An 18,927-nucleotide genomic window follows, 5' to 3' on the forward strand; every position below is an offset into this window, starting at 1 on the left:
CTATTGAACATATTGCATTTTTATATTTTCTTTAAGCCATAAATAGAGTCACATGTTTTTGTTTGTGGATGGTTGCATGGTCATTGTTATAACTGAAAGTGTCAGTGTTAATTACTCAGATCATTTCAGATCTCTGGATCACCTTACTCATTCCTCTTTCCCTTGTCACTGTTCTCCACAGATACACTACTGTCTAGCTCACGGGTCACCCTTCCTCACGGGAGGACGTCCAAGGTTCCCTCATACCCCTCAGGACCCTCGGAGGACAATGACAGTTCCTGTGAAGAATATGAGTACATGAACAAACAGGCGTTCATGATGACTCCCTCTCCCAGGCAGCAGCCTGGCCACTCCAAAGATGGCCATTGGTTGAAGATGAACAAGAGGCAACGCTCTTCTCTGCCATCCCTGGACACAGAGTATACAGAGTGCACGGGGCACAGGACATCAGCTGGGGAGAACAGGGGAGGCCAAACCAAGAATGAAGAACACCAGGACTATGAATTCCCTGCCCTCAACTCTGATTCAGACAAAATGGAGGAAAGGGGCTCTGGTGACGTTGAATATGAGTACATGGACATTCGAAGTGTTGGACCAGAGGCCAGTGAAAGACCAGACGATCCCCCAACACGAGTTGTCCCTCATCCTGGAGCTATGCCCAAACAGCGGATGAGAGACGAGAGAGAGGTGGAGGAAGAGGACGATGAATACGTAGAAGAGGACGACTATCATTACACTAACAGGCAACCCAAGCTGCGGCAGGCTCTGCGAAGCAGGGAGGGGCTGAGGATGCAGAGAGGAGGAGAGGGAGAGGTGGATGAGTACGAGGACATGGATTCCCTGGCTGCCCCTGGAGCTGGGGACCCAGTGGAGTATGAGAATTTGCAAGGAGAAGGTGAGGGCGTAGTGGAGGGCATGGGGGGTCAGCACACAGGGATGGGGGCATTTGTAAAAGTGCGTGCAGGGGTAGGGGTGGGGGAGCCTGGTGGCGGAGATCGCTCATTTGACAATCCAGACTACTGGCAGAGCAGGTTGTTCCTGAAGCCTAACGCTGTGAGCACGTAGGGAAGTGGACCTCCTTCATCAAACCTGAAGGGGATAGCTGCCTCTGTAGCTTTTCCATGTCCATTGAATTCAATGAAGGACCAGGAGAGGGGAGAAACCAATCCAGAGCCATCCAAATATCAAAAATATTTAAGACATATCTCTGTGTGCCATTTTTGTATTTTTAAGAGCAACTGACACTAAAAAGCTACTTCTTGTTTTAAAAATGGCCTATGTGGCATCAATGAGTCAGAAACATTCATTCTAGTGTAAATCATAAAGTCAGTCTCGTTCAGAACAGAGATTTGCGAGATGATAGGAAAACATTTTATGTCACGGAATAAACGGTACCGTAATAGTTTTCCTGGGGTTGGGTTTATTTCAATCCTGCCCACCAAGCAGTCATCAATTTGGAGGTTGTAATGCCCGTAGTCAATTTGATTTGACATTCGATACCTACGGGGCTAGATAGCTATGGGGCTAGATGGACCATCAGTAAATGGTACATGGGACAATATTTTTTAAATATTAAAAACCTAATACAAACTATAAATTGTAGAAATTCATAAACAAATATTGAAAGCATTTAATGAGACAATTAAAAGATGTGCAACATGAAAAATCTACTTTGCCACGGTCACATACTAGCCTGCAGAAGCTAACTGGCAAAAAAAAAGTTGGCTAGCACTACCTATCTTAGGCAACTTTAAGACACAAGACCTGGTTTCAAGATATCTAGAAGAGTGAGTTACTGTAACTTTGTACTGTTTTGATAGAGTGAATGTACAAACGCTTGCCACATACGAACACACACACACACGAGACACCCACATTAAACCACCTTACAAGACAACTCTTGTTTGGCTTCAGTCATGGCCGCTGCATTTCTTAATGACCAAGCCGAAAAAGAAGACAAATCAGGAAGTTCAGCCATTAATGTGTCTGTTACAGGTTTACATTGATCATGTTTTTTAGCCATAATAACATAGGCTTTGGGATGTTTTTCTTTTCTTTGAAATATGATACTGTATTATAAGTGTAAGGCACTGTGAGTGTGTGAAGCACTAATAGAAATGGCCCGATTTATAAGCTTTGTATATGTTTTTACTTATAAGAACAAAAAATGGTTTTGTACAATGTTATTTTTCTATGGTATTTTCATGTTTTGAAAATGTTCATGTAACATTTAAGTGATATTATTTAGTATTTTCTACATAATAAAACTCTTTGAAGAATGTATGTGATTGTTGTCATTAATTAGTGAGAATGCGCATAATTCACAATCTGTTTGTTGATAACAGATGTTTAATTAATTTCTGTGGTGTCTTGCTGTTCACTTGTTACACAGTCCCATTCATTGGGGTAAGTGAGAAATGAATATGCACATTCCATGTTGTTGTTATTCCAGTTGGGCTGAGCATATTACCAGAGCTCAACACCTGAAACAACATCCCAGGAACCACATTTATAGTGATTTAGATCATAAAGCCCTATTTGGTTGTGACGTTTTTTCTTACGTAGCAAGAACATAGGAGGAGATTGGAGAATCAGGGGCTTGAGCAGCTACATGAAGTGGAGCTTGGTCAGAGATAGTCTTTTTTCTTTTGTAAGTGTAATGTTTACTGTAAATACTGTTTATTTCACTTTTGTTTACGGTTTATTTCACTTGTTTATTTTACTTGCTTTGGCAATGTTAACATGTTTCCCATGACAATAAAACCCCTTAAATGTAATTGATATTACAGAAAGGAGGAGATAGGAATCACATCGGGCAATGGATGGATTATGTACAACGCCCCACCCAGCAGACTGTCGACCAATCGCGTTCACGTTATCATGCTGCATCACACGGTTGCTAAACTAATTGTCACGCAATCCCTTCTCAAAGTCAGGGTATGAGTGGAGAAACGTGCCTATTTTCATCGAAAGTACGTCATCTCACGATTCCAAAGATATACAATATTACAAAGAGCAAGTTATTTACCTCACATCTTTGAAAATATTGGTAATGTTGCACTTCTTGTTGACGAAATTCATGCTAATGTTGGGTTTTTGAACCAGCGTCAAATTGACTCCCATTCAAACCTTGAAGGAGAGCTCGCCTTGTCCCATAATCACCCAGAATGCACCGCGCAATTCATTGTCGTCTTGAACGAGTTTACCATCTCCTAATAAGTATCTCTGGCTTGGTAGTGGCGGTACCTGTGTGAAGCTAGCCACAATAAGGATTAACCACAATTGTGGACTTGACGGTTTGGCTTCAAAATAAAAGTTCCCCATTGAAAGTAATTTAAACAGAAATAAATAGTGGAATCTTTCCATATTTGGACTAGATAACAGTAAACAAGGTCGGAATGTAATTATATAAATTCACCAAAAGACAATTATTTATTAATTTGACACAAAAAAAGTAATAATCAGTGGATGTATTAGAATTGCATTGGTGGCATACTTATATGCAGTGTACAAATCAAATTTGATTTGTCACATGCACTGAATACAAGAGGTGGGGACCTTAATGTGAAATGCTTACTTACAAGCCCTTAACCAACAATGCAGCTCAAGAAAATATATACTAAATGAACTAAAGTAAAAAATAAAATAAAAAGTAACACAATAAAATAACAATAACGAGACTATAAACAGGGGGTACCGGTACAGAGTCAATGTGCCGGGGTACAGGTTAGTCGAGGTAATTTGTACATGTAGGTAGGAGCACAAGTGATTATGCATAGATAATAAACAGCAAATAGCAGTAGTTTAAAAACAAAGGCGGGGGGGGGGGGGGGGGGGGGGGGGGGGGGGGTTGTGAATGCAAAATAATCCGGGTGGCCATTTGATTAATTGTTCAGCAGTCTTATGGCTTGGGGGTAGAAGCTGTTAAGGAGCATTTTGGATCTAGACTTGGAGCTCCGGTACCACTTGTCTTGTGGTAGCAGAGACAACGAATTTGAAATTCTCAACCCGCTCCACTACAGCACCGTCAATGTGAATGGGGGTGTGTTCGGCCTTCCTTTTCCTGTAGTCCACGATCAGCTCCTTTGTCTTGCTCACATTGATGGAGAGGTTGTTGTCCTGACACCTCACTGCCAGGTCTCTGACCTCCTCCCTATAGGCTGTGTTATCGTTGTCAGTGATCAGGCCTACCACTGTTGTGTCGTCAGCAAACTTAATGATGGTGCTGGAATCATGCTTGGCCACGCAGTCGTGGATGAACAGGGAGTACAGGAGGGGACTAAGCACACACCCTTGAGGGGCCCCCATGTTGAGGATCAGTGGCAGATGTGCTGTTGCCTGCCCTTACCACCTGTGGGAGGCCATTCAGGAAGTCTGGGATCCAGTTGCAGAGGGAGCTGTTTAGTCCCAGAGTCCTTAGCTTAGTGGTGAGCTTTGTGGGCACTATGGTGTTGAACACTGAGCTATAGACAATGAACAGCATTCTCACGTAGGTGTTCCTTTTGTCCAGGTGGGAAAGGGCAGTGTGGAGTGCGATTGACATTGCGTCATCTGTGGATCTGTTGAGCGGTATGCAAATTGGAGTGGATCTAAGGTTTCCGGGATGATGGTGTTGATGTGAGCCATGACCAGCCTTTCAAAGCACTCCATGGCTACCGACGTGAGTGCTACGGGGCAGTAGTCATGTATGCAGGTTAACTTCCCTTTTTGGGCACAGGGACTATGGTGGTCTGCTTGTAGGTATTACAGACTCGGTCAGGGAGAGGTTGAAAATGTCAGTGAACACACTTAAGGGGCGGAAGGTAGCCTATTGGTTAGAGTATTGGGCCAGTAACTGAAAGGTTGATAGATCGAATCCCCGAACTGACAAGGTAAAAATCTGTTGTTCTGCCCCTGTACAAGGCAGTTAACCCACTGTTCCCATCATTGTAAATAAGAACTGACTTGCATAGTCAGTCATAAAGGTCAAATAAATACATACATATATATATTTTATATATATTAAACCAGTTGGTCCGCACATGCTCTAAATACACGTCCTGGTAATACATCTGGCCCTGCAGCCTTGCGAACGTTGTCCTGTATAAAGGTCTTGCTCACATTGGCTATGGAGAGCGTGATCACAGAGTCATATGGAACAGCTGGTGCTCTCTTGCATGCTTTAGTGTTGTTTGCTTCGAAGTGAGCATAAAAGGCATTTGGCTCGTCTGGTAGTCCCGCGTCACTGGGCAGCTCGCGGCTGTGTTTTCCTTTGTACAGCCTTACCTATTGATCATCGGTCCATGAATTGGGGTATCAGCCTACTCGGTGAAACCCACAGATTACAATTCTGAAGAGTTTACACAAATATTACCATTGTTGCTAATATTTGGGAAATTTAACTGTGGGAGGTCACCTCACTAGATAGCCTATTGTGCGTATTGATGTTCATATTGCAATGTATAGCCTTACCTATGGATTTTGAAATGGGGTATCAGCCTACTCAGTGACATCCACAGATTACAACTGTGAAGAGTTTCACAAATATTAGCATATATTGACTAATTATCAAATCAAATCATATTTTATTTGTCACATATGCCGAATACATTAGGTTTAGACCTTACCATAAAATGCTTAGTTAGGAGCCATTAACCAACAATGCAGTTCAAGAAATAGAGTAAAGAAAATATTTACTAAATAAAATAAAGTAAAACATTTAATAAATGTAAAACAATAAAATATGTGCAAGGGTACAGGTTAGTCGAGTTAGTTTTTACATGTAGGTAGGGGTAAAGTGACAATGCATAGATAATAAACAGCAAGTAGCAACAGTGTAAAAACAAAGTATAGGGGGGTCAATGTAAATGGTCCGGGTGGCCATTTGATTCATTGTTCAGCAATTATGGACTTTTTTCAAATGTATATAACAACTTTTCAAACTTGTTTAGCATTATCTACTACAAATATGACATGATTCCATTATTTGTATCAGTTAGTATCACTTTCAATTGGTGACTTGTATTTTGTAGTCGAACCGCAAATTCCACTATTGTGGCTAGCTTCACACAGGTGTCGGTCTTGGTGCCGACACATTAGGAGGTGTGTTGTCAAGAGAGTCGCTGTCAAGATGTCTGACAATGAAGAACAAGAACAGACTATCGCTGAGGACTTGGTTGTCACCAAGTACAAAATGGGAGGTGACATCGCCAACCGTAAGTGTCAGATCGGGGTGACCTGCTCTTGGCGGCCTTTCGTACAACACCAGCCTGATGTGTAGGCACAGACCAACACAACCATGTGCTTTGACATAGTAGGCGCAGTTTAGAAACGTGGAATGGAAATTGGCCTAGCCCTGGTATCCCAGTCTAGTGCTAGCAAGCCGACTTCACGATGTTATTTTGTGAGCAAAATTCAGTAAGCCAGCTAGCTATTATGGTTAACGGTTATTTTGTCAAGGACCGTGAACATAATGGCTAACTAGCAAACGTTACCTACACATTAATTATCAACAGTCACACCAGACTGTAGTAACCATTATGGTATTTGCTAGGTAGATGTAGTTAGCTAACAAACGTTATGTTTTGTATTGTCATAATCTTAGTTCACTGTTTGTGGAGTTACAGTAGTTAACGGAATTTATGTTTCCATGTCAACCACACAGCTAGGAAGTGGCCTTGGGGAAATTTGGTTAGTTATATCAAACAAAAACCAAGAAACAAAAACTCGATGCACAAAGATTACTTTAAAAAAATGTAACAAAAGTGTTTATAAAAATACGTTTACTTGACAAACAATGCAAATGCAAAGTTTTGTAACAGATTGATGGTTTATGCTGTTTGTGGCAGTATTATTTTAACCAACTTTGCATCTGTACTGTTAAAGTAAATTTGTTTTTGTAAAATTCGGTGGAAATTGTAAAAATGCTGGCTTGTGCATAGAATTGTATGGTTTGTTTAACTTTGTAATCATTGATTTTTGTTTGGCATACATTTAAAGTGAAAATGTTTGCCTCCGCATAATTCTGTCGTCATGGAATTGTCCCTTACTAGCAGTCATAACTAGCTAATTTAGCTAGTTCCAAGTAAAGTGAAATAGGTCTGGCTATATATGTGTACGTTTGTTCTGCCTAGCTGTAGTCAACTGAGACAATTTTACTGGGAAAGGCTTAAACTTGACAGGGAAATATTATTCCAACCACACGTGATTTGGCTAGCAGGCTGCCTCACTGACAACTTTTTCACAGGTATTATAAATGGACAGCTCATTTCCTACCCAAAGCAAGTGGGCCAAAAATGCTGACATTGCTTGTTGGCATGACCTCAGTAGCTTTATGACACATAGAAATAGAATGAGTAGACGGAGCTCTTCACTCTTCATTCAAGTCAATGATGACATAATGGGTGGACTAGCAGACATTTTGAGTGTAACCATAGCAAGAAGTAAAAGCAGGAAGTTTACCCTTCAATCTGTGCTGTGATTTATTGAGCCACCTTAATTGACATTACAAAAAATAACTTGGCATGTTAGGAGAATTGGGTTAGGTTAGCTAAAATGCCCCAGAATTCCACTGCTGATGATAATTTGACGTGCTGATGATAATTTGACGAAGCTGGTTCCTTTCTAGACATGACACAGCTAGATCGGTGGCGGTGTTGGGCAGGAGGAGGTGCTCCGCAGACCATTTGTATCCGGAAGTAATTTTGCCATTCATTGTAGTGTTAGCGCTCTGTAGAGTTGCTGTTTACTCGTAACTTGTGACATTACTGGAATACTCATTATAGTAAGTCAGATTTAATCAACAGATACGATAGTCAGTATAATAAAAGGTTAATAGGATGACTACACCGCTCGCGTTGCAAAATAAATTTAGAAATCTATATTGATCAATTATTGCACCCACACTGCTCGCGCGCGCTAATGAGCATCTGCGTTGCCAAGGGCTAACGCGGACCCAAACTCGTGCACCATCGTGAATAAATGTATTTTCCAAACACGATCATGACACGCAGGTTAAAATATCAAAACAAACTCTGAACCAATTACATTCATTTGGGGACAGGTCAAAAGCATTAAACATTTATGGAAATTTAGCTAGCTAGCTTGCACTTGATAGCTACTTTGTCCTGGGATATAAATATTATGTTGTTATTTTACCTGAAATGCACAAGGCCCTCTACTTTGACAATTAATCCACACAAAAAACGGTCAACCAAATTGTTTCTAGTCATCTCGCCTCCTTCCAGGCTTTTTCTTCGTTGAAATGATATGATTGGCATCCAAACTTTCATAGTTACCACGACGACCAACAACACAGTTCGTCTTTCAATCACCCACGTGGGTATAACCAATGAGGAGATGGCACGTGGGTATCTGCTTCTATAAACCAATGAGGAGATAGGAGAGGCAGGACTTGCAGCGCGATCTGCATCACGAATAGAACTGACTTCTATTTTAGCCCTTGGCAACGCAGATGCTTGTTGACGCGCACGGTGTTATAAGGGTATATGACTGTACATAGCTGGCGGTGTTGGCAAAATCACTACTTATCCCATCGAACCAAGCGAGGAGAAGCTGCCCGTTGTCACAGTTTCAAGACCAGTCAGAAACATTCAGCTAACCCTGCCGGTGGGTGATGCCGGTGGATCTCAAAACTGAACTTGGATCCGCGTTAAGTAGCAATGATATCCTTCACCACCGTCATCTTACGACATCTCGAACCGGTCATGACTATTCAATAAAACAAATACTTTAAGTTTCTTTTTCGCAAATGTCTTATTTACATAATTGTATAACTAGCAAAGGAGTTATGAAGTCGAGGGTGGGAGTTTTTATGAAGTTTGGTAATGAGGACGGAAACTAGCATAGTTCAAATGGGAAAACGAGTGTAGCCTTAGTGTGCATGTGTGCCCATGCGCACCTGGCTAATTCAGTAGACCTCTAAGTTTTTATGCACTGATATCAGGAGTTGGCAGAGAAAAGTTTGATTTAAACAATTCAGAGACAAACAAATAAATGAGATGACCTATATTTAAGGAGAGCGGATGGGTATACAATATTGAAATCTGCTGTAACTGTCAATAGTAAAAAAAATATTTAAAAAAATAATGTTTGAATGAACCCTGAATACAATAAATGAACGGGGAAGTAAATTCCAGACACGGTAGACTCCTCCTTACTCCTCTATGGACAGGCTTCAAACTGACCTCAGGCCCAGGGTCAAGATTCATACCCTAACATTGAACTCAGTTAAATGGCAGCTGATTCATCATGACATAATACAACCATGATGGATAGTCTTATTAATAGAGAACGCACGTGTTCTGATTGAATGTGATGATGACATATTTGGTCTCACTACTACACTCTTTTTCACCTCTCAAATGTCTCATACCTCTCCACCTCCTATTCCCCTGCCCTCTCGCTCTCCCTAGAGGCCCTGCGCATGGTGATTGAGGCGGCCAAGTCAGGGGTGTCTGTGCTCAGTCTCTGTGAAAAGGGAGACGCTCACATCATGGCAGAAACTGGGAAGGTCTTCAGGAAGGAGAAAGACTTGAAGAAAGGTAAAGGGCCAGGGTGGAAGGGGGGTAAAAGCTGGATGAGAAGTGCAAGTGGAATGGTGTTACAATTGTTCTTAATGTTTAAACTGCAATTTTTTAAATCATTTAAAGGTTTAAATGAAAAGAAAAAATATTTTACTTTTACTATTCAGATATGATCCTGTGTATGACCGCTAGGGGGCAGTACAGTTCAATCTACCGCAGTCCTGCTCACTTTACTGCTAGTTAATGCTGTTTTAGGTTCCCTGCTGTGTCCCTCCCCTCCATGTGCTCAATTGTCAGTGCATGTCCCACTTTTCATTAATGTGATGGTTCGTTGCAGTGACGTATGATGGCGTGTTCATAGACATCCAACAATCTGCTGTTAACACCACGTATGGTGTTTGAGAGCTCACACTTTGCACTCGCAGAGTAATCATTGTACAATTTCACCATCCAGGTCGTTACATTTGTTTCTACATAGCATCTTATAGACTGGTTCTAGATATGCCATCAGGGCAGTGAAGCTGACATTCTCTACCATTGACAATGGATGCATATCAACTGCAACAATTTCTGTAATCAGTGCTGTGATTTTCTCACTCCATGGTGCCTCCCTTTCAGATGATGGTTAAATATTTCACCTGTAATTGCCACTGTAGCTCAATTCCACTTTGCACAGTTTGTATTTATTTCACCAGCTTCTCATTTAACTTCTCATAGTATTGCCATACAGGACTTCCCTGCCTCACTGCCATTTTGATAACTATTAACCGCAATGAGGTGTGGAGCGTTTTATATCCTTAGCAAATCATTTGAAAGATGCATATCTCCTCCTACTAACATGACATAATTGTTGCTTTAGGTATTTGTTTAATTTCTATTTTCCCTTAATGATGTAGATGATCGGCTATGAAAAGCCAACTGACATTTTACTCCTGAGGTGCTGACCTGTTGTACCCTCGACAACCACTGTGATTATTATTATTTGACCCTGCTGGTCGTCTATGAAAATTTGAACATCTTGGCCATGTTCTGTTATAATCTCCACCCGGCACAGCCAGAAGAGGACTGGCCACCCCTCAGAGCTTGGTTCCTATCTAGGTTTCTTCCTGGGTTCTGGCCTTCTAGGGAGTTTTTCCTAGCCACCGTGCTTCTACACCTGCATTGCTTGCTGTTTGGGGTTTTAGGCTGGGTTTCTGTACAGCACTTTGAGATATCAGCTGATGTAAGAAGGGCTTTATGAGTACATTTGATTGATTGGGACCTGTTGGTAGTAGTTTTTTTGTATAACCGTTAACTATCCCAATGTCTTTTAAACGTTCACACCCCTACTATGTAGTTATAAGAGACATAAGATAGGACCAACAATCTCCCATAGATGTTTATATAGGGCAGGTGGTTCAAAGCCATGCCTTCTTTTGTGAGGGGGACAGTATGTTGTCATACTGTCTCCAGATCAGAAACACATGCCACACATTCACAATGGGCCTGAACATGGGATGAGTTATTGAATATGTCAGTGAGATGACAGAACTATGAGGAGTGATATTGGTTGAAAAGGGGGAAATTATTTTCCATCAGTCAGGTCTCTCATAAACACTGCAGATTATTTTCAATTGAAGATTTGGTGGTTCTCTCTTCCCTCTTCCAGGAATTGCCTTCCCCACCAGCGTCTCAGTCAATAACTGTGTTTGCCACTTCTCTCCCCTGAAGAGTGACCCTGACTACACACTTAAAGATGGAGATCTGGTCAAAATGTATGAACCTCAATCTACAGTAATGTTACCCCTTCACTCTGTGTGTCTTCAGTCTCCCAAGTATGTGTTGTCTGTCATCTTGTTTGCTGTGTTCTCATGCATCTGATGGGGTCTCCTTGGCTGTTGACTTGTCGTCTTCGTTAGGTCTTGTCTCCCTGTATGTCTATGTGCCTGTATGTCTATATGGCAAACGATAAGTAAAGATTGGATTACTAGCCTTGTTCATCTGGTAATGGTGTCTAATTGTCACTATTGCCTTTGTATAGTTGAACAAGCCTTTTCATCTTAGTTGTTGGATTGCCACTTTTGTCATCTTTCTGTTGACCCTCCCTTTCCTGTCTTCTGTCAATATAAGGATTTCACTGTTTGGAATATTATTAGTGTTAGAGCCAACTATACTGAACAAAAATATAAACCCAACAAGTAAAGTGTTGGTCCCATGTTTAATGAGCTGAAATAGAAGATCCCAGAACTTTTCCATACACACAAAACGCTTATTTCTCTCAAATCTTGTGCACAAATTTGTTTACATCCCTGTTAGTGAGCATTTCTCCTTTGCCAAGATAATCCATCCACATGACAGGTGTGGCATATCAAGAATCTGATTAAACAGCATGATCATTACACAGGTGCACATTGTGCTGGGGACAATAAATGGCTTCTCTAAAATGTGCAGTTTTGTCACACAACACAATGCCACAGATGTCTCAAGTTTAGAGGGAGTGTTCAATTGGCATGCTGACTGCAGGAATGTCCACCAGAGCTCTTGCCAGATAATTTTTTTATGTTACTACTATTCATCCGTCGCAATCACCTCATGTTTCAGCATAATAATTCACAGCCTGATGTTGCAAGGATCTGAACACAATTCCTAGAAGCTGAAAATGTCCCAGTTCTTCCATGGCCTGCATACTCAGACATATCACCCATTGAGCACGTTTGTGATGCTCTGGATTGACGTGTACAACAGCGTGTTCCAGTTCCCGCCAATATTCAGTGTCTTCGGCACAGCCATTGAAGAGGAGTGGGACAACATTCTACAGGCCATAATCAACAACCTGATCAACTCTATTCGAAGGAAATGTGTTGCGCTGCGTGAGGCAAATGGTGTGCACACCAGATACTGACTGGTTCTTATTCACACCCTACCTTTTTTGTTGTTGAAATCTGTGACCAACCGATGTATATCTGTATTTCCAGTCATGTTAAATCCATAGATTAGGGCCTAATGAATTTACTTCAATTTGGTCATATGAACTCTCAGTAAAAACTTTTAAATGGTTGCGTTTATATTTTTGTTCAGTGTAGATAGTTATGCCAACCAATGTGTTGTATTTACTGTAGGGCTGTGCCATTCTCTGAATCTGTTGAAAAGTCATTTTTCATTACTATAACAAAAGGCTGGGTGTATCCTTCACTAGCAATTTCATTATCATGGGTGCTGTCTTTGGAAGACATTATGACCCCCCTGCAGTATGGTTGTAGGTGAACAAGCCAATAACAACTTACCCTCGGAGCATATCCTCACTCGACACTTACCGTAATATAATCACACATGTTTAATTTATCTCTGACCTTGTCTTTTTTGTCAGTAAACTTTTTCCCATTTGATCTTTGGAAGCGCAACATGACTGCCATTTTGTCCTTGTCTAAATGTATTTAATCATCTCATCTATATGTCTTTTTACACAATGTCATAGATATCAGCAACTGGTTTTGTATTTGTATTTTATTAGGCCTCCCCAGCTACTCTTCCTGGGGTCCAAACACATCAAGACACTTACATTACACAAGATATAACAGGTCATCATATAACATCCCTACACCACTACATGGTTGTCATAACGATTTCTGAATGTCTGATGAACTTCTATTTCCTTCATAACTTAAACATTCCCATCTCTCTTATCCTCTCCATCTCTGTCCCCTTTATTTCTGCAGTGATCTTGGAGTCCATGTTGATGGCTTCATCTCAAATGTGGCTCATAGCTTTGTTGTGGGAGCTACCAAGGTATGTACCTTATGAACTAATGACTTGGTTTTCTTAAACCCTCATTGAATAGATATATTCTGGAGGATTGAAAATGACCTTGTTTTTTTTGCCTCCCGTTTTGGACCTGACGTGTAACTGTATGGCTCATATACATGCATAATAAATTATCTACAGTCCTCTCCCAGTGGAAAGAAACACAGACTCCTTACATTCTAACCTGCCATAATTTAGTGCATGAGATCTACTTGCTCATTCCTGTCATGCAGTGAACGTGCGCTCTGGATGAGTGGCTGCATGCGCTTACCATTAGTTATTTTGATAACAGCGAAAATACATTGAATTCAATGCATGATAACTTCCATGCATCAGAAGTTAGAAAGCCTCCTGAATTAGAAGTGAGATCTATTAGACCTAAGTAGTTACATTTCTTTCAAAGCATTTCTTGGCAAACCAGAGAATGTTGTGCGCTAAAGATGCTCCTGTAGCCACACAAATACATTAGAAGGGAATTGTCCACCGAATCAAACACTGTGCTGACAACATTTAGTTTCTAAATGGTGTCGCTGGTGAATTTTGGAACATATTGCACAATAGGCTGTAAGGTTTTTACCAGGTGCGCGTCCATCCATTTGTCCCATTCGCCAATCATGACAACACAAGCATGTTGATGCACTCGAGAAATGCATGCTTTCACCGACTTTTTAGACAATAAATATCGGCTTACCTTCCTGTTATCAATGGATATCCAATTCAAATAACTCCATGTGTCCAACTTTTGTCGTCATAAACATTCACAAAGGTATAATTCCATGATATGGGATAATAATCCAACACTGCAGTTCATTGTCAGCGATCATTATTCATCACGTAGCCAAATGCTATTTATAATAAATACACAACTTTCCATTGTATGAAATTACATGATCACATCACTATGAGACCTTGGGTGCAACTACAGGAAGTCGGGAACTGGCCTGCAACAACCAAACGGACGGACAATGTTAATTGGCAGGTAAAATTATGTCCAATGAGGTTGCAAGGTTAAAGTGGGAGGCGGGATCAGGATAGGCCCAGTATTGTCCAATGAGGTTGCTGGTAGTGCCGGGATGATACCAGTATCTCGATACTGGCAAGGAAACAAAACATGAAACAGATGGAATTTCTTAAGGAAAACAGCCCAAATGGAATCATTATGTTGTCATCCAGAGTCACATGTATTTATTTTCCAAGCTATAGCACACAATATTTTATATACAGCAGGTTTTTAAAGGACCAAAGAGTTGGTCTGCTTCGTGTTTTCATTACAGCCCCAATTTTGGAGTGAACCCAACATGCACACCACATGAACACCACAGAGTTTTTTTCTACTCTCTTTGAGCACACGCTACAGAAGCTTGAGAACAATGACGTGAGGACGTTGTACACAATTGTGCACAATTTTCGGGATTAGTTTTGGCTCGTGAGCACTACTTTCAAAACTACTGGCTGAAATTATAGAAAACTTCCAGAAAATATCTTTAAATCACCCACATTAACTCTCCTTCAGGGTTCTGGCATGTGTCCCTAAATATTTTTACTGTGCGACCACCAGTGTGCTGGTAAACATTTAAGGATTTTTGCTTTAATATCTCAAATATTTTCAATTTTGCTCATAAATGTCTTTGTGTACATCTACATTTTTTCAATTTAGGCGTACACGTGCTCCTTGAAAAAAAAAAAAAGTAAACGTCGCGCCCTGACCTTACCTCTGCCTTTTACATGTAGGAGGCTCCAGTGACCGGGAAGAAAGCTGATGTGATAAAGGCAGCTCATCTGTGCGCGGAGGCAGCCCTACGCCTTGTCAAGCCTGGCAACCAGAACTCAAAGGTGACAGAGGCTTGGAACAAGATCGCTCAGTCATTCAAATGCACAGCCATCGAGGGTGAGTGCCTTCACTAGTTGAGGCAGAAAGTCCGTTTTGCCCTGAGAGTTGACTCTGATTCATCGGTCTAAGATAGTGAATCAACGGTTTTAGCTGACGGGTTACATATAGACGGGTTGGTTGTTTAGCAACAAAACCGATACTTGCGCAACTATGGGGCAAAACAGACTGGGTTGGCTTAGATTGTTGAAAACATGTAAACTAGTTAGTCTCCAAATGTTTATTGAAAACAAATGCATTTGCACAATGAGCACTTGTCTCTCAAATACATTGTTACAGTTGTTGGTTAGCTAGCTCGTGAATTTTAGTCATATTAGCATTGACATGAAATCACTCAAAACGCCTCACAACAAGACATGGTATCAAAAACATGATACAACTAGCTGAAATGAGCCACCTAAATCTCCCCACATGGCAGCTTATTGTAATTGTTGCTAGCCATCTGACCTTTCAGAATGATAACAATGCATGGCTTCCGGCCCCATCAATACACAACACAAGCATCATTTTCAGGACATTGTCAGCCAACAGTCTATGCAGTTAACTGTTATGTGACTGCAGTAAAATGTGGGGAGAAAACTGTTGCAATGGCTTTGTATCTTTCTGTTTAAGGTATGTTATCTCATCAGCTGAAGCAACACGTCATCGATGGAGAGAAAACCATCATTCAGAACCCCACAGACCAGCAAAGGTACATTAACGTCCAAGCACTTGAACACATGTAGAGAATAGTGTTTTGATGAAGTGCAGTACCACGAAGGCAGACAGCATGTTGCGTTTATATTTTGGTTTTGTATGAAAGTAAGTCTGGTTCACATCTAACAGCCGATATAAGAAGAGACGAGAGGAGACAAAACTAGCCCGTTTTTAAATTTTGTGTTGTGGAACTGAAGACAGAATGGCCGGGCATTCAAAAAGACAAGAAGTGCAGTTGAGTCAGTTTCCGTACAAACATGGTCTCTTTACACCGTGATGAAACATTGTTGCTCCTTGTTTCAGCAAGGTACAGTATTGTAGCGATCATGGAAAAACATGCACCCAATGGAATACCAAAAACAGGACACACTCTGTGACTTCACAAAGAAATGTCAGCAAGTTAGGCTAGCTAACTCCAGCTAGCTAGCTATCCATCAGTCAGTAAACACAGTTTCTGATTTGAGTCCAAGGCAACGCCTAGGACCACATGCAGTCTGGAGCAGCACATGCACTCATGAGAGAGTTTTTTGTTGTTGTTTTTTTGCTATTCGAACAGTTATAACGGTAATTTGGCCGATCCAAAATTCCATGACCGTCACAGCCCTAGTCACTAGGACTGAATGATAAATGAAAGATGTGAGTTGCTCTGATTGGCTACTGTTGATGCCCATCTGCAGGAAGGACCATGAGAAGGCAGAGTTTGAGGTGCACGAGGTCTACGCTGTTGATGTGCTGATCAGCACTGGTGAAGGGAAGGTGAGAGAGCGAGGGGGGGATCCCAATGCCCCCATGCGGTAACATAGATAGAAATATTACTTTTAATTTCTTACCTGGCTAAATGTGACTGTCCAATACTGATGTTTCTATGCTCCTGTCCCCTGCCCAGGCCAGGGATGGAGGCCAGAGGACCACCATTTATAAGAGGGACCCCAGTAAGCAGTACGGGCTGAAGATGAAGACCTCCCGCATGTTCTTCAGCGATGTGGAGCGACGCTTCGACGCCATGCCCTTCACTCTCAGGTAGGATGTCCTCATTAGAAGTGTCAGAGAGACTTGTTATAACCAACCGCATCAACACCATAATCTTATCATTAAAGCTGTGGACTTTTTTTTCATCAACCATCTCTCTGATGCTGTAAGTCAGGTGCTTTGACTGTCCGTTGGAGACGACCTCAGCTAACAGGTGTGTTTTGTTCCTCTCCTTTCTTCAGGGCATTTGAGGATGAGGCCAAAGCCCGCCTGGGCGTGGTGGAGTGTGCCAAACACGAGTTGCTACAGCCTTTCAGTGTGCTCAATGAGAAGGATGGTGAGTCTCTCTGCATCTTTCTTTTCCTATCCCCTGTGCACTGTTTCTTTTTTTCCTAACCATGTGTGTCATTTATCTCTCTTTGCTTCTCAGGAGAGTTTGTGGCCCAGTTTAAGTTCACAGTGCTGCTAATGGCCAACGGCCCCCATAAAATCACCAGCGGACCATTTGAGCCAGAGCTCTACAAGTCAGAGCACGAGGTGCAGGATGCAGAACTGAGGGTAAATAGGGCTTCCAGCTGGCTCCCAGCCCATGGCCCCAGGCAACCTGAATGGCTCTTCACCGCTCATATTACATTAATAACTATATTAATGAACAGGGACTTGCACCTCAGAGCCTACACTTTAAGTAACTGCATTAGGGTATGAGATGGCATCTGATGTTTTGACCAGTCTATTTCCACACATAGCAGCTCTGTTGTGGCTCTCTTCCTTGAAGACATTTCTTGATTGACAGCAAACAATCCCTCTTTCTCCCCCAGACTCTGCTACAGAGCACAGCCAGTCGCAAAACACAGAAGAAGAAGAAAAAGAAGGTGTTTTATATGACAATGGTAAAACAAAACAAAAACATTCTGTTTGCTCTCTCCATTCTTAATCGGTGCCTTGCTTCCTCCCTCCTAGGCCTCCAAGACTGTGGAAACCACTACTGGACAGCCAACCGACGAGAGCAACAAGGCTGCAGAGTAGATGCCTACCTGTCTTCAGCCACACTGACACGCGCGCACACACACACACACCATATAACAAACTTAGAAAGTGAATCTAAATATTTCCCAACTGTTAGCTCTTTTTGACCCTCATGCCCTTTTCTAGTATTTGGCCCATTGAATACATCTGATAGATTTGGAGTTGAGCCTGTTGGGAATGCTCTCAAATCTGTTGAAAAAAACCTTCTTTTTTGTTGTTGTAGCCATTCAGTTGAATCTAGAGTCTGAATAAGAGTCACACCCTTGTAACACATATATATGGAGTTTATTTTACATTGATACTTAACTGGAGTATGAGATTGGGGAAACACATTTTTGGAATATGATGGATAAAAAACCTTTTCTAGCATTGTGTTTTTACACCTTATCGTTAGGTGATGTACCTGACATCAGAAATGTTGCAATCTATAGGTGAAGTGTTATAAACTTTTTAAATTAAAAATGTATACAAAGTAGAAGTTTTGATTAACTCAATGTTAACTGGATGATATTTGTTGGAAAATAATAGTTGGGTGCCAGTCACACTTGTACATGAATGAGACTTGAGTTAGCAACTCAATCTTTTACAATTATTCAAACATGACAGAATTGAAAGGTTAGAGCACAGGTTAAAGCGTTACAATTATTATTCAAACATGACAGTATTGAAAGGTTAGAGCACAGGTTAAAGCGTTACAATTATTATTCAAACATGACAGAATTGAAAGGTTAGAGCACAGGTTAAAGCGTTACAATTATTATTCAAACATGACAGAATTGAAAGGTTAGAGCACAGGTTAAAGCGTTACAATTATTATTCAAACATGACAGTATTGAAAGGTTAGAGCACAGGTTAAAGCGTTACAATTATTATTCAAACATGACAGTATTGAAAGGTTAGAGCACAGGTTAAAGCGTTACAATTATTATTCAAACATGACAGTATTGAAAGGTTAAAGCACAGAATTTCGAAGACAGAATTATTTTACCAACACCTGAAGAGTTAATATTCTGGGAACAAACCCTGCTATACTTACTGGCACCC

General features: G+C 41.2%; 2 protein-coding genes across 4 annotated transcripts in view; both read left to right on the plus strand.

Moving 5' to 3' along the window:
• Window positions 1-2,283, plus strand: part of LOC109895669 (receptor tyrosine-protein kinase erbB-3) — a 34,079-nt gene extending 31,796 nt beyond the window's left edge. For both annotated transcript variants that reach the window (XM_020489557.2, XM_020489565.2), the window contains one exon: window positions 182-2,283. In XM_020489557.2, coding sequence (XP_020345146.1) covers window positions 182-1,065 — 884 coding nt within the window. In that variant the 3' untranslated portion in view covers window positions 1,066-2,283. The remainder of the gene's footprint in view (window positions 1-181) is intronic.
• A 3,752-nt stretch (window positions 2,284-6,035) lies between these two features.
• LOC109895656 (proliferation-associated protein 2G4) lies at window positions 6,036-18,358 on the plus strand. 2 transcript variants are annotated; one of them, XM_020489545.2, is made up of 12 exons: window positions 6,036-6,194; window positions 9,414-9,542; window positions 11,173-11,278; window positions 13,220-13,289; window positions 15,036-15,192; window positions 15,805-15,883; window positions 16,566-16,644; window positions 16,775-16,908; window positions 17,100-17,194; window positions 17,288-17,415; window positions 17,676-17,729; window positions 17,818-18,358. In XM_020489545.2, the coding sequence occupies exons 1-12, from the start codon at window positions 6,110-6,112 to the stop codon at window positions 17,881-17,883; spliced, it is 1,182 nt and encodes a 393-aa protein (XP_020345134.1). In that variant the 5' UTR covers window positions 6,036-6,109; the 3' UTR covers window positions 17,884-18,358. The 2 variants fall into 2 exon arrangements, with proteins under 2 accessions (XP_020345134.1, XP_020345125.1); XM_020489536.2 differs by having other exon boundaries at window positions 6,039-6,194; window positions 17,676-17,747.
• Window positions 18,359-18,927: the final 569 nt, after the last annotated feature.

The sequence above is a fragment of the Oncorhynchus kisutch genome, linkage group LG1, assembly GCF_002021735.2.
Source record: "Oncorhynchus kisutch isolate 150728-3 linkage group LG1, Okis_V2, whole genome shotgun sequence".
Classification (NCBI taxonomy): Eukaryota; Metazoa; Chordata; class Actinopteri; order Salmoniformes; family Salmonidae; genus Oncorhynchus; species Oncorhynchus kisutch.